The 13,482-nt window shown below is 41.7% G+C and overlaps 1 protein-coding gene across 1 annotated transcript in view; it reads left to right on the top strand.

Annotated features, from left to right (window-relative positions):
* Positions 1-13,482, top strand: part of TANC1 (tetratricopeptide repeat, ankyrin repeat and coiled-coil containing 1) — a 129,316-nt gene that overhangs the window by 28,697 nt on the left and 87,137 nt on the right. The window contains exon 2 of the mRNA XM_023516816.1: positions 6,146-6,250. Within this exon, the coding sequence (XP_023372584.1) occupies positions 6,146-6,250 (105 nt within the window). The remainder of the gene's footprint in view (positions 1-6,145; positions 6,251-13,482) is intronic.

Consider the following 13,482-nt stretch of genomic DNA (forward strand, 5'->3'; position numbering starts at 1 on the left):
GGGTGATTGCGATGGTTCCTTCACTGTGACTGGCACGTGGGTGATTGCGATGGTTCCTTCACTGTGACTGGCATGTGGGTGATTGCGATGGTTCCAGTTGTCCTCAATCTGCAGCCACAGCCTGCTCATCTGCCCACATCATAGGTTCTAAGTGCTCTTGTCACAATGTCCCCTGTGTAGCATGTACGATGTTGCTTTTTTTTCTTGTTGTCAATTCCTCAGAGTTCCTTCTTTAACCTGTTAAAGTTACTGTCTTCCTGTTTGGTTGGGTTTTTTTGAGACAGAATCTCACTCTGTTGTCCTAGGTAGAGTACCGTGGTATCATAGCCCACAGGAACACCAAACTCTTGGGCTCAAGTCATCCTCTTGCCTCAGCCTTCTGAGTAGCTGTAACTATAGGCATCCACCACCATGCCTGGCTAATTTTTATATTTTTAATGAGATGAGGTCTCATTCTTGCTCAGGCTGGTCTCTAACTCCTGAGTTCAAGTGATCTACCCACCTCAGCCTCCCAGAGTGCTAGGATTACAGGTGTGAGCCACCTTTCCTGGCCTTGCTGTCTTTCTGGGTAGGGTTTTTACTGACTGTTGGGTGCTTCTTGGCACCTCATCTGTATATAGATATAAGGTATTAATAGCTGATTGAAAGGTGTGTGTTGAGGGGAGACTGTGTTGCAATGAGATTGGTCAGAAGTCTGCCATTTTGGGGGAGGAACCCCAGGTATGGTTATTTACAGGTCTCCTCTCTTGATGAGTTTCCCCAGAGAGGATTCTTCTAGTTTCTTCTTGGTGGTGTGTCTCATAGAAGCAGCTGAGCGGGGACATACATCTCGAGTATAGCATCTTTCTTTCTTTCTTTCTTTCTTCCTGCCCACTATAACGCCTGGCTATTTTTTGGTTGCATCCATCATTATTGTTTTGGTGGGCCCAGGCTGGATTTGAACCCGCCACCTTAGATGTATGTGGCTGGCACCTTAGCCACTTGAGCCATAGTCACCAAGCCATATAGCATTTTTCTTAAGGCTGTTTTCTTTAGTTTAGAATTTAGAAGTTCTTTATAAGAGAAAAGAAAGAAAAACCCCAAGACACAAAAAGCAAATAGAAAAGGTACTCAGAAGTTTATCTCTTGAGTCTTCTTGGTGGTCTTGGAATTCAAGCTTTCCAGAGAATAAATTCAGCCTCTGGGACGAGAGAGTGAATGCTCCGGGATTAAGAAATTTGAGGCCAGCCATTCAGCAGTGGCTCACACCTATAATCCTAACACTCTAGGAGGCTGAGGCAGGAGGATCCCTTGAGCTTGGGGGTATCAGAACTAGCCTGAGTAAGAGCAAGACCCTATCTGTACTAAAAATAGAAAACTTAGCTGGATGTGTGGTAGACGCTTATAGTCCCAGCTACTCTGGAGGCTGAGGCAGGAACATTTTTGAACCCAGGAGTTTGAGATTGCTGTGAGCAAGGCTGAGGCCACAGCATCTCCCCCCACCCACCCCCCAAATAATAATTCTGAGGTCTAGTCCTTAAATAGATTATCAGCCGATCATGCAGTGCTGGGTGTCCCTGTACCTGTCTTCCCAGCAGCCTGGCATCCCTGAGGCTCTTTGGCTTGGGCTGAGCCCTCACCACCGTCCTCCCTCCCCACAGCACTGGCCTCTGCTTAGCCCACTGCTCCTTGGCAATCTGTTTCCCACTTTCAGAAGCTTGGTTTCTTGCCTGTGGCTGTCTCCTTTCCCTTTGGTCTCTCTTTAATCCTTTTATTGCAACTTTAATAGTGTTTTGAGAGGGAGTAGAGGTAAAAGTATCATCTGCTGTGTTTAAAGCAAAGTTTGCACAAATTCTCTAATGAGTGATTGAGGGAGAAAAGAATAAAACCTCTATGGCTATAAATTTATCTTGTTTAATAGCATTTGAGGTTCAGCTGTTTGTGAAAAGCAATTTAAATAAAAGGATCATGCTGGAGAGCAGTTGTTTATATTCCCTTCATAATAATTCAACTCCTAGTAAAAGTTAGGGGAGATGAGAATTGGTGGCGACTGGGGTGGTGCAGGCCACTAACCTGGCCTTATCTAAAGTTGCGTATTTAATCTAAATTTTTTAAGTGTGAAGTGGTGATTCAGTACATGGGCTTTGAAACGGCATAGACCAGGTTTGAATTCCTTCCTGCTTTACCATGAACAAACTGTTTAGCTTATTTGAACTTTAGTTTCCTGACCAAAAATGGGGAGAAATTGTGCTTTTTCTCCCATTATGAGGAATGAAGTCATTAACATATGTAAGTGTTTGGCCTGCATGACCTCTAAGTTTACTTTGATGTATTCCAGGTCTCCTTCCTTATCTGACAGTACTGTGACTTACTGTGCCCGGGAGCCGCCTGGGCTCTGCTCTCATGGATCCCCACCTCCCACCCCCGTAGTGGGAGACTCACTTGCTCCTCCTTTAGCTCTGGGACTTACTGAGTCCTGAGTTAGGGGGAGATGAAGAGGGAGGGGTATAGTATTTGTACCTAGGTCTGCCCATCTCACAGGTCTCTGCTCTTAACATCCTGACTCCTCAGTGTTGAATGTTTCATATAGTTAGGGGATACCTCTAAACAGAATAGTGAGGGGTGAGTACTGATGCTTTCTGAAGGCTCCGGGTGACATTGGCTTCCATGATCCAATTGTTAGCTGGTTATTCGTACATATAGTACCCATCATACATTCATCTGAAATAGTCCATATTCTAAGGAAGTTCTTACTGTCAAAGATTATTATTTTTTTTTTTGTCAAAGATTATTTTTAAAGGACTTTATTGGATAGGAAATGAAGCCTGGAAATAGATATCTTTGGGATATGCTGTTACCGTACTTAATTCTGTAGAGTTAAGGTGAGCAGAAAAACCGGCATCTCTTGAGCTGTGGGTGTAGCTGCTGTACGTCACCAGATATGAAAGGGCTTCCCAGGTCCATTTTACCTTAGAGAGTAAGTGGGAAACCAGAAGTGTGGATGGGTGATGTATCTGGCCCAGTTCCGTTTCTATCTGTCCTGATCAGGCCCTTCTTTCTAGTTTCTCTTTCACAGCAAAAATTTTAGCCCTTCTCCCAGTCCTTCTCCTTGTATGTTTGTATGTGGATATATGCATGTTTTAGATAAAATCTGAAGACTGTTGTATAGCCTGCATCTCCCACATAGATTATAAATGTATTTCCCCCTTCCCTTCATAACCATTTTGTTTTAACCTTTTAAAAAATTTCCTTTCTGATAGGGTTAAATCAATTATGGAGATAACCATGTGATTAAATTCGACATTAGTCTTTCTGAAACCATGGTTTCTAAAGTTTGAAATAACATTTTTATTTGTAAATTATATAAGCTTTCTAATAACAGTTTATTTTAAGATGTAGTTACCACTTTATAGCTGGCTAGGAGCTGGATTATTTTTATAGCAGTGAAGATAATTTTTCAGTAAACCTTTAGGTGGCAGCATCTCTCATCACAAACCATATTTTGAACGTGATTTCTCATATGCGTAAGATGTTCAAGGTAGAAGGATGCTCACCCCTGATGCTTCAGTGATAGAGCTGGGGCCCTAGGATGGTCAGGGCTTGAGGCTGAGCACAGGGAAGAGTTGTAGACTCCTGTCTGGTGCTCTTTCCACTGCCCCTTCTCTTACTGCTGGAAAGTGTTTCCTGTGTCTGTCACTTTAACACAATGAAATATCACCTTACCCCAGTTAGAATGGCTTTTATTAAAAAGTCCCAAAACAATAGGTGCTGATGTGGATGCAGAGAGGAAGGAAATGCTTATGCTTTTTTGGTGGGACTGCAAATTAGTATAACCTCTGTGGAAAACAGAATGGAGGTTCCTCCACTAAATGTAAACCTGCCATTCAATCCAGCGATCCCACGAGTGGGTATTTACTCAAAGGAAAAGAAGTTGTTTCGTCAAAAAGGCACCCGCATTTGAATGTTTATTGTAGCACCATTCACAATTGCAAAGATGTGGAATCAAGCTAAGTGCCCATCCATTCACGAGTGGATTAACAAAATTTGTTGTATGTGTACTATGGAATACTACTCAGCCATTAATAAGGATCAATTAAGGCCCTTTGCAACAATTTGGATAGAACTGGAAATCATTATCCTAAGAGAAGTATCTACAGAATGGAAAAACAAACACCACATGTACTTGCCGTTAAATTGGACCTAACCAATGAGCATACACGTGCACAAGGGAAGTAAAACTCAGTGGAAATGGAGTAGGGGGGAGGGGAGAGGAGCCGATGGGCAAAACTCAACCTAATGGGTACAATGAACACTGTTGGCATGATAGGCATACTTATAATCCTGACTCAAGCATAACAAAAGCAATCTGTGTAACCTAAAACATTTGTAGCCCCATAATATTTTGAAATAATAAGAAAACTACTACTTAATAAGAAAGATGACTTTAAGTAAGTCTAAGGTGACCAAGGAAAACTAGTCTGGTGGGTGATTCTACACCAGAATGTAACATGATGCTTGGAAAGGACAGACACAATGGCACTTTGTCTTAAAAGTGGCTCTATGACGCTGAGCAGGGCAGCTCACGCCTGTAATCCTAGCACTCCAGGAGGCCAATGCAGGTGGATTGCCTGAGCTCATGGGTTTGAGACCAGCCTGAGCCACTGCGAGATGCTGTCTTTAAAAATAGCCAGAAGTTGTGGCAGGTGCTTATAGTCCCAGCTATTTGGGAGGCTAAGGCAAGAGGATCACTTGAGCCGAAGAGTTTGAGGTTGCTGTGAGCTATGATTTCATGGCACTCTACCGAGGGTGACAAAGTAAGACATCGTCTCAAGAAAAAAAGTGACTTTATGTAGGTATAATTCACAGACCACTCAATTTATCCTTTCAAAGCATACAGTAAAGTGGTTTTTAGTATATTGACAGTTACACAACCATCACAACAATTTAACATTTTAGAACATTTTATCATTAGCTGTTTGGCTAATGTAAATAATAAGTCCTCTGTCCCTTAGCTGCCCCCCTGCAAGCCTGCATAGCACCCAGCCCCTGGCAGCCATTCATACTTTCTGTTGCTGTAGATTTGCCTGTTCCAGACGTGACACGTGAATGGAATCGTATAGAGTGTGGTCTCTGCGACTGGTTTCTTTCACTTAGCATAGTGTTGTGTAGTTTCATCCTTGTTGTGGCATGCATTGGGGGGGTCATTCTTTTTTGTTACCCAATCATATTCCATGGTGTGGACACAGAGTGTTTTATTGTCATCTGTTGATAGACCTGTGACTATTGCAAATGATGCTACTATGCACATGTGTGTACAAGCTTGGTTATTGTATGGACATACGTTCAGATAGGAGTAGAAATGCTGGGGCATGTGGTAAGTCTGTGCTTAACCTTTTGAGCAGTAGCCAAACTGTTTTCCAGAGTGGCTGGACCGTTGTATATTTCCTGCAGTAATGTGTGAGGATTTCACTCAGTCTCACTAAGAATTGCGGATTTCCGATAAGTTGGGGTTACAGAGGGGGCTTGAGAAGGAGGTGGGGAGATGAGATGCTCAGTCTCTCTTGTGTCTGAATTGCATGCTGGACTGGCTGCTGTGTCTTTTTGAAGGTGGCTGTGTCAGCTGCCAAGAAAGTGGCTGTCTTCTGTGCATTACCATGCGTCATCAGCCAGATAAGATGCCTGCGTTCCATAGCTGCTCAGGGTGTGTTGATATTACAGGCTGGCTGTTTGTACTCTGTGCCTCCTGACTTTGGGCATATCAGCAACCAAATCGTCTTTGTCCCAGTTAGAGGAAAGTTATATAAAAAACTCTTCAGCACAAACCACCCAAGTTTGAACATGTCAAAATCACCTACTTGACATACAACGAAGACAGCTGTCGGGACTTCACAGCAAAAAAGCAGCTTTTGTTTTTGTCAGAGTTTACATTCTCAAATCTGAGCTTTGGAAGCCCAGACTGGACATTCCCACGTCTGTACCGAAATGAGAGAGAGAGAGAGAGAGAGAGAGAGTGTGTGTGTGTGTGTGTGTGTGTTTTCAAGGGAGGGAAAGGGGCCGGCTCTTCCTTTAGACATATTTGGGTTCTGGTAAGGACACATACTGTACATTCTGAAGCTTTGTTTGCATCTGGAAAAAATTAGCCACACTCAGATCTTTCCTACTGCAGGTCCTGTCAGGAAGCCCAAGTATGTGGAAAGCCCCAGAGTGCCTGGAGATGCGGTTATAATTCCGTTCAGAGAAGTGTCCAAGCCAACAGAGCCCAATGAGAATGGTAAGAATATGTTTTCAGTGATTTCCACCCCCCCCCAATTTTATATAATGACACTCTCCATCTCTGAATGAAGTAGTACTTTTGCTGGACTGATTGTATATAGGAGGCCCACACACACACACCTCCAGGTAGTTTTAGAGATCTGTTTAGCTAATGTAAATTCTTGAAATTATGTACACAAGGTGGGAATACTTGAGTGGGTGCATAAACACTGTTTAAGAGTTGAATCTTATTTCCTCTGAATTCTGATCTAGTGGAACTTGAGGGGATATGAAAAGTCAGCCAGTCAGCTGCTTTCAAGATTTCATTTTATTTTTAATACTCGACCAATTTAGAATACTTAACAATAGGCTTTGGGCGAAAAGCTAAAACTTTAACTGGATGGTGCTTATGATAACTAGCCTTCTTAAAAGCATTTACAAAATTTTGAAAGCTTCTTTTTTTTACATCTAAAGTCTTTAGAGGATGACGAAGTAGAGGCAAAAAAAAGTCCAAATTGATTGAAACCTTTCATGAAGAGTTTTTTTGGGTTGTATGCATTTTATATCTGGAAGTATCTAACAGACATTACAGATTTATAGCATTTAATGGGTGTCTTAATAGTTAAAAATGAGTTCAAGTATTTACTTGTTGGTTCCTTTCTGAGTTGTTCCCAACTGACAGCTCTATGTCCTTTGAGTGTTTTGAATTTGCATCCTATTTTTCTGTTTCCCAGAAACATGGGATTAGGACTCTTGTTCTGTGTAAAGAAGCTTATTTTACCACAATGTAGACACAAGTTTAGTAATGCTCAAAGAGTACTTAGGGGGGGAAAACTCATCCATATTATTACTTAGGGATACCCAGCACCCTTCTCTTCCTGAGGGGGATACATTCCCTGTTGTTTTCACCACTGTGTGTGTGTTTTACGTTTCTGGGGACATATAGCAGAGAGCAGGTTAATAAGTAGGACATGGGAGGACAATGGACTGGAGTGGTGGTCAAAGTACAGCTAAAAATGAGCTAAGAGGAAGGACTGGCAAAAGCTAAAAGGAGAAGAAATTTCACTTCCCAAGAAGAAGAGTGTGGGGTGAGGGAGAGGGAGATGGAGCCAGGCATGGGGCACCCCGGGCGGGCAAGAGGCACGAGAAATTCCACCCATGTCCTCTCTGTCCAGGCCCCCAGTTATGTGGTTTAGGTAAGAGTCTTGCTGAAGATATGTGCTCAGGTGGGACACCAGGTATGTGTGATGAAGGTGTTGAATCCATGGTGGTGTCTGGTAGGGACAGCCATCTGCTGGGAATTCACGTGTTCAAGGGGTCTGTTTGTAAAAAGAAAAGAAATATCTATGTTTCTGTAGTCAGTATCAGCAATCAGATTGATAAAGCTATGTGCCCATTCCAGATTAAGCCTCCCCTTACCTCATCCCCCCCCCCCCACCAACATTTTTGTTGTCCTTGTGGGTTCTGCCCCTGGGATTTGGGCTGACCCAAGACTCCATTGCGTAGCCTCTTCCTCCCTGGCTGGGAGTATTGTGGAGGTTGTGTGTAGGGTCTAGGATTCCTGGTATGGGACTAGGGAAGAAATTTGGAGTTTTACTGGACAAAGAAAGGAGGTTATGAATAGTTCCCATTATCAACTCTTCCTCTCTTGTCTAAGGCAGAATTGGCCACCTTTCTTGGCAAAAGGAACCGTTCTTATGCCTGGCCGTGAGCCAGGTTAAATTGGAGTACAGCACTTGGTAATTGCAGGAGCAGCCTGAAGTTCTGTTGTGCTCACTCCTGAGACCTGAGTTCTCTGATTCAGCGTCCACATTCTCCATGGAACCAAAGTCAACACATCTGTGGGCTGCAAATACAGAACCAGAGGTTTCTATCTTTACCTAAAATTGAGAAATAGGGTACATTTTCACTTTTTTTTAGGTGTTTGGAAAGGGGGTGTAGTTCACGTTTGTGGGTGCATGGTCACATGGGAAGGCTGCCGGTGATGTTGGCAGAAACCCCAGCAGAGTTACCTTTCTCTTGGTCGATAAGGAGGTGTTTGCCTAACAAAGTTGAACTTGGCAATTAGTAAAGGGTGTTTTGTAATCCCCATGGAATCCTTGAAATTTCTTTGGGGTTAAGGAAGTCTCCCATATAACAAAGTATAAATTTTATCTCTAGGTCATTGAACCTAAAGGAAAATGTAGAGCTAACTAACACTAATTTAGTTTGAGTATCAACCTAGGCATGTACAGATGCAAGATGGACAAACCCTCACTTCTCAGATTTAATATCAGCATCATCAATTATGTTTTATTTTAAAATTTGGTCTTCTGCTTTCCTTTGGGCATTCTTGTTTGTCGCTAAGACACTTTTCTGGGTGCTGTCATTGACAGCATGGTGATATTCCCCAGACTGACAGCCTCTATTGAAGAGAACTTCTTGTAAAATGCTTTGAAATTTCACATAGACTTGTGAAATAGCAAGCTATTCCTACATGTTTGAAATCCTCTTCCCAGACTGCACTGCCACACTTTGTGCTTTGGTGGTCATGCAGCTCCATCAATTTTTCTTTTTTTTTTTTTGACAGAGTCTTGTTTTGTTACCCAAGCTAGAGTACAGTGGTATCATAACTCACTGCAGCCTCAAACTCCCAGGCTCAAGCCCCCATGCCTGAGTAATGTTTTTTTTTTTTTTTTAAATTTTTTGTAGAGATAGGGTTTGGTTTTGTTGCTGAGGCTGGTATCAAATTCTGGCTTCAAGTGATCCTCCTTCCTCAGCCTCCCAAAGTGCTAGATTACAGATGTGAGCCACCGTGCCCAGTGCTCTGTCAGTTCTTGATTCTTATCTATTAAATCAAAGGAAAAAAGAGCATTTAAAATGTTTAAATTATCTTATAGGTAACTATATTGATGTATAACTTGCGTTTTAGCTGTCTGGAAACAGTCCGTGATACGGAGTGATGAACGTTTTTTGTAAGCAAAGAACCTGTTAAAGTTTGCATTTACCTAGAAACATCTTTAAGATCAGACATTCTATCTTCTTCAGTATTTTAAAATAGTTTTGAAACAGAATTTTTACTCTGACAGTGAAAGAAAGACTTAATAGGGTCCTCAAACAAAACATAATCCGTCTTTTTCCTGTCGAATGGTTCTAAGAAGCTGTGTGTCTCATAGAATAGGTTCTTTTAAAATTAGCTTCTGCCCCCTCTCTTCCTTCCTCCCCTTTCCCTTTGCAAAAAATAAATAAATAATAAATAATCAAGCTTCCTATTGCTAACTCAGTGTATTGTTTAGGGGGAAATGTCATTTACCCACTAAACAGTATCTCTCCCTTAAGGGGAAAAAAATTCCAGATAAATTAGAGAGGATCGTTACATTATAGTAAGATTCACGACTTTATTTCTTTAAATTAGAGACACCATAACCTACTTAGGTTTGCTTTACTATATCATTAGTTACTTGAGCAAGCTCTGGGAGGCGTGAGAAAGGTTTTGGTTTCATGAGTCATTGCTTTCTGAAGATCAGTCTCAAAATATGACGACACTTTTTTTCCTGGCAGTTTGGTCAGCAAGTAAAACTAACACACATGAAACAATAGAATAATTGAATGCAAAAGTATCTTATTGGGAGGGGGGAGGTCTTTTTTAGATACATATTTAAGCATTTGACACCTTATGGTTTTGATTACTATTTCAGTCATTCACACAGATGAGGAGAATTAAAGAGGTATAAAGAATAACGGCTCCTGTCCACCCTTCACCTAGGTTAAGAAATAAAAACTACACATTTCTGCCAGTCACGTTTCACTTTCTTTCCTAAGAGATAATCCTGATCTTGCTTTACTTTTAATCTTCAGCTTCTTCGTATGGTGATGCACCATTCAACCTGCAGTTGAATGAGGCTGGATAAAAGTACAGATGATATGGGTGTATAGAAGAGAGACTGCTGGCTGGGGACAGTGGCTCACGCCTATAGTCCTAGCACTCTGGGAGGCTGAGATGGCTGGATTGCTTGAGCTCAGGAGTTTGAGAACAGCCTGAACAAGAGTGAGACCCTGTCTCTAAAAAGAGAAAAATAGCTGGGCATTGTGGAAAGCACCTGTAGTCCAAGCTACTTAGGAGGTTGAAGCAAGAGGATCACTTGAGACCAAGAGTTTGAGGTTGCTATGGGCTGCAATGCCATGGTACTTTACTGAGGGTGACAAAGTGAGACCCTGTCTCAAAAAAAAAAAAGAGACTCCTAGAGGTAAAGTGTCCATTCACTCTGCATGCTATCCTACGTGCTGTTTGAGATGGGTTATCACACATAGATCCTCTGTTTAAGAGCCATAGAGTCTGGCAGGGAATTAAAGACCTTCATACAGAGTGACTATGATTTGGGAGAGGAAGTAATGTTGACTAATCTCAGCTGTGTGATGAACTGGAAGTTTAGGAGGGAGAGATTCTGAGCATAGGGAAGGTTTAATTGGAGCTATGGCATAAGGTACCGTAGTCTGTTTGTTGTCACAAAAACTACCATATTCTAGGTAGCTTATAGACAGCAGACGTTTATTTCTCACAGTTCTGGAGGCTGGGAAGTCCAAGATGAAGGAACCTGAAGATTTGAGGTCTGTTGAGAGCCTGCTTCCTGGTTTGTAGACAGCTGTCTTTTCTCTGTAACCTCACATGGTGGAAGGGACACACAAACTCCCTCTTTTTAAAGAGCATTAATCCCATTCTTATCACCTCCAAAGGCTCCACTTCCTAATAACATCACAGGGGCAGAGGGTAGTAGTGAGATTTCAACATTTTTAAATTTGGCACCTGGCAACAGAGTAGGATGGAGTGGGTGGGAAAGAGGCTAGAATCAGGGGGGAATAATTAGAAAATGATTGAAGCAATTAAGCAAGAAAATAAATTCTCAAATAAGATCAGGGTCTGGAAAGAAGAGGTGATGAATGGGAAGATTCTTGAGGAATTACAAGGACCTGGGAGCCATATGAAACAAGGATGACAACCTCAAGTCTTTGAGACTACATTAAGAAGCCACCAGAGGAAAAGGAACCATCTGTTTTGGTTCAGTTTCAGGCACAATGACTTTGAAGTACTGGTGGAACATCTATGCAGAAGGATCTGACCACCAGTTGGAAAATCAAACTGAATCTTAAGAAAGCTCCAATATAAATTGGGCAGCTGTTTGCTTAGAGGTAATATGATGAGACTAGGTGAGTTAGACCTGGCAAAAGGTCACTGAGAGGACTGAGACCCTTTCATTGTTCATTTATGAGCTATAAATAATGGCTGGGTGTGTCTCAGGACAGTCGCCACTTTGTCCCCTGCAGGACGGTGTTTGCAAGGTCATAAATCTACAGGAAAGTCCAAAGAGGAAGTATGCTATAAAGAAAGAAAAGAAAAAAAAATCAGTTTGCCTAACAAGACTGTTGCAGGAGAGCTGTGAAGGTGCACGAATTGAAGTTATGGGTGTGTGATATGGAAATCAAATTGGTAAGAATGGACTCTTTAGACTCCAAGAAATTGAGCAGATAAGGGAAGATGAGAGGTCATTTGTGAGAGTGAGGCATATGTGTGGCTGGGATTTTTATTCATTTTTAAGAAAAAGGAAAATGTAATATAATTATAGGTTTAATGTAGAGGTACTCAAAGCATGAGCTGTGGACCTTGGGTGTCCCCAAGACCCTCTCAGAGTTTCGTAAGGTCAAAACTCTTTTTATAATAGTGCTAAGAAGGTATTTCCATTTCCTTTGTTGTTGACGTTTGCACTGATGGTGCAGAAGCAGTTGATAAAACTCCTGCTACCTTAGTTAATAGGCATCAAGGCAGAGGCACGAGTTATGCTAGTCACTGTGGTCTTCTTCACTGCCATATGCTTGCATCAAAATAATTCACTGAAGAATGTCCTTGACAAAGCACTAAAAACAATGCTATTAAACATATAGGTTAAAAAAAAACTATCTTTTTAATAGTCTGTGTGACTATTTCATGTTTCAAATGTAACATGCTTGAAACATCTTGAACTGGGAAGTCTTCGTGAGACACTGTTGCTTGCTGTGAAGCATGATGGTTGTCTCAAGGTGAAGCACTTGTATGATTGTAGAATTGCAGGGTAGACTACCCACTTTTAAAATGGAAGATCATTTTTACTTGAAAACTGACAAACCATGGTTATTCAGAATTGGGAATTGGCACACATTTTCTTGAAAAAGAGTGAAATTAGCTTGTCACTTCAGTTTTTTTAAGAAATGCTGATAGAATTATTTGCCAATGATAAAATTTGACCTTTCAAATGAAAATTAGGTTTTAGGGAAATTTGCATCTGTCACTTTGAGCTTAATGATTTCCCATGACTTTTCAATTGAGATCTGCGTAAGTGATATTTTGATTTTGTAATAAAATCTGTCAACATTTGCAAGATCTGCAAAACCAGTATTTTCCAAATAATCTAATACATCTACAATCAGCCCACTGTATCTGCAGTCCCCAACCCCTGGGCTGAGGACCAGGGTAGGACTGTGGCCTGGTAGGAACTGGACTGGCATAGCGGGAGGTGAGTGGCCCGAGTGAAGCTTTATCTGTATTTACAGCCATCCCTATTGCTTGCATCACCTTTTGAGCTCTGCCACCTGTCAGATCTGCAGCTGTGTTAGATTCTCATAGGAGTATGAACCCTGCTGTAAACTGTGTGTGCAAGGGATCTGATGCTTGATGATCTAGGTGGAGATGTAACACACTTGAAACATCTTGAAACAACAACCTCCTCCTATCTCCAGTCCATGGCAATAATGGTCTTTTGTGAAACTGGTTCCTGGTGCCAGTAAAGGTGGGGATCCAACATTGGACTGCATAATTTTGAAATTTTAATGTTTCAGAATCTTGCATGGGTAAAAGATCTATTTGAAGGGAAAAAAACAGAGCATTGGGTCTTACTGGACCAGTACTAAAAATTAATTGATACACATATGTCAGAATTTACCTTTAAGAAATTTTTATTTATCATGTTTTTCTTAGGTGTCAAAATAGGAATACCTGTAATTAATTTAAAGGAGTCCTCCCTTTCCTAGTTATTTAATACATATCTGTCTGTAGCTGCCATTCTTTATGTGCTTTAACCAAAAGAACCTATTCCTGGGCAGCGCCTGTGGCTCAGTGGGTAGTGCGCCAGCCCCATATACTGAGGGTGGTGGGGTTCGAACCCGGCCCCGCCCAAACTGCAACAATAAAAAAAATAGCGGGGTGTTGTGGCGGGCCCCTTTAGTCCCAGCTACTCAGGAGGC

The sequence above is a fragment of the Otolemur garnettii genome, unplaced genomic scaffold (genome assembly GCF_000181295.1).
Source record: "Otolemur garnettii isolate 467f Iridium unplaced genomic scaffold, OtoGar3 scaffold00098, whole genome shotgun sequence".
In the NCBI taxonomy this organism is placed as follows: domain Eukaryota; kingdom Metazoa; phylum Chordata; class Mammalia; order Primates; family Galagidae; genus Otolemur; species Otolemur garnettii.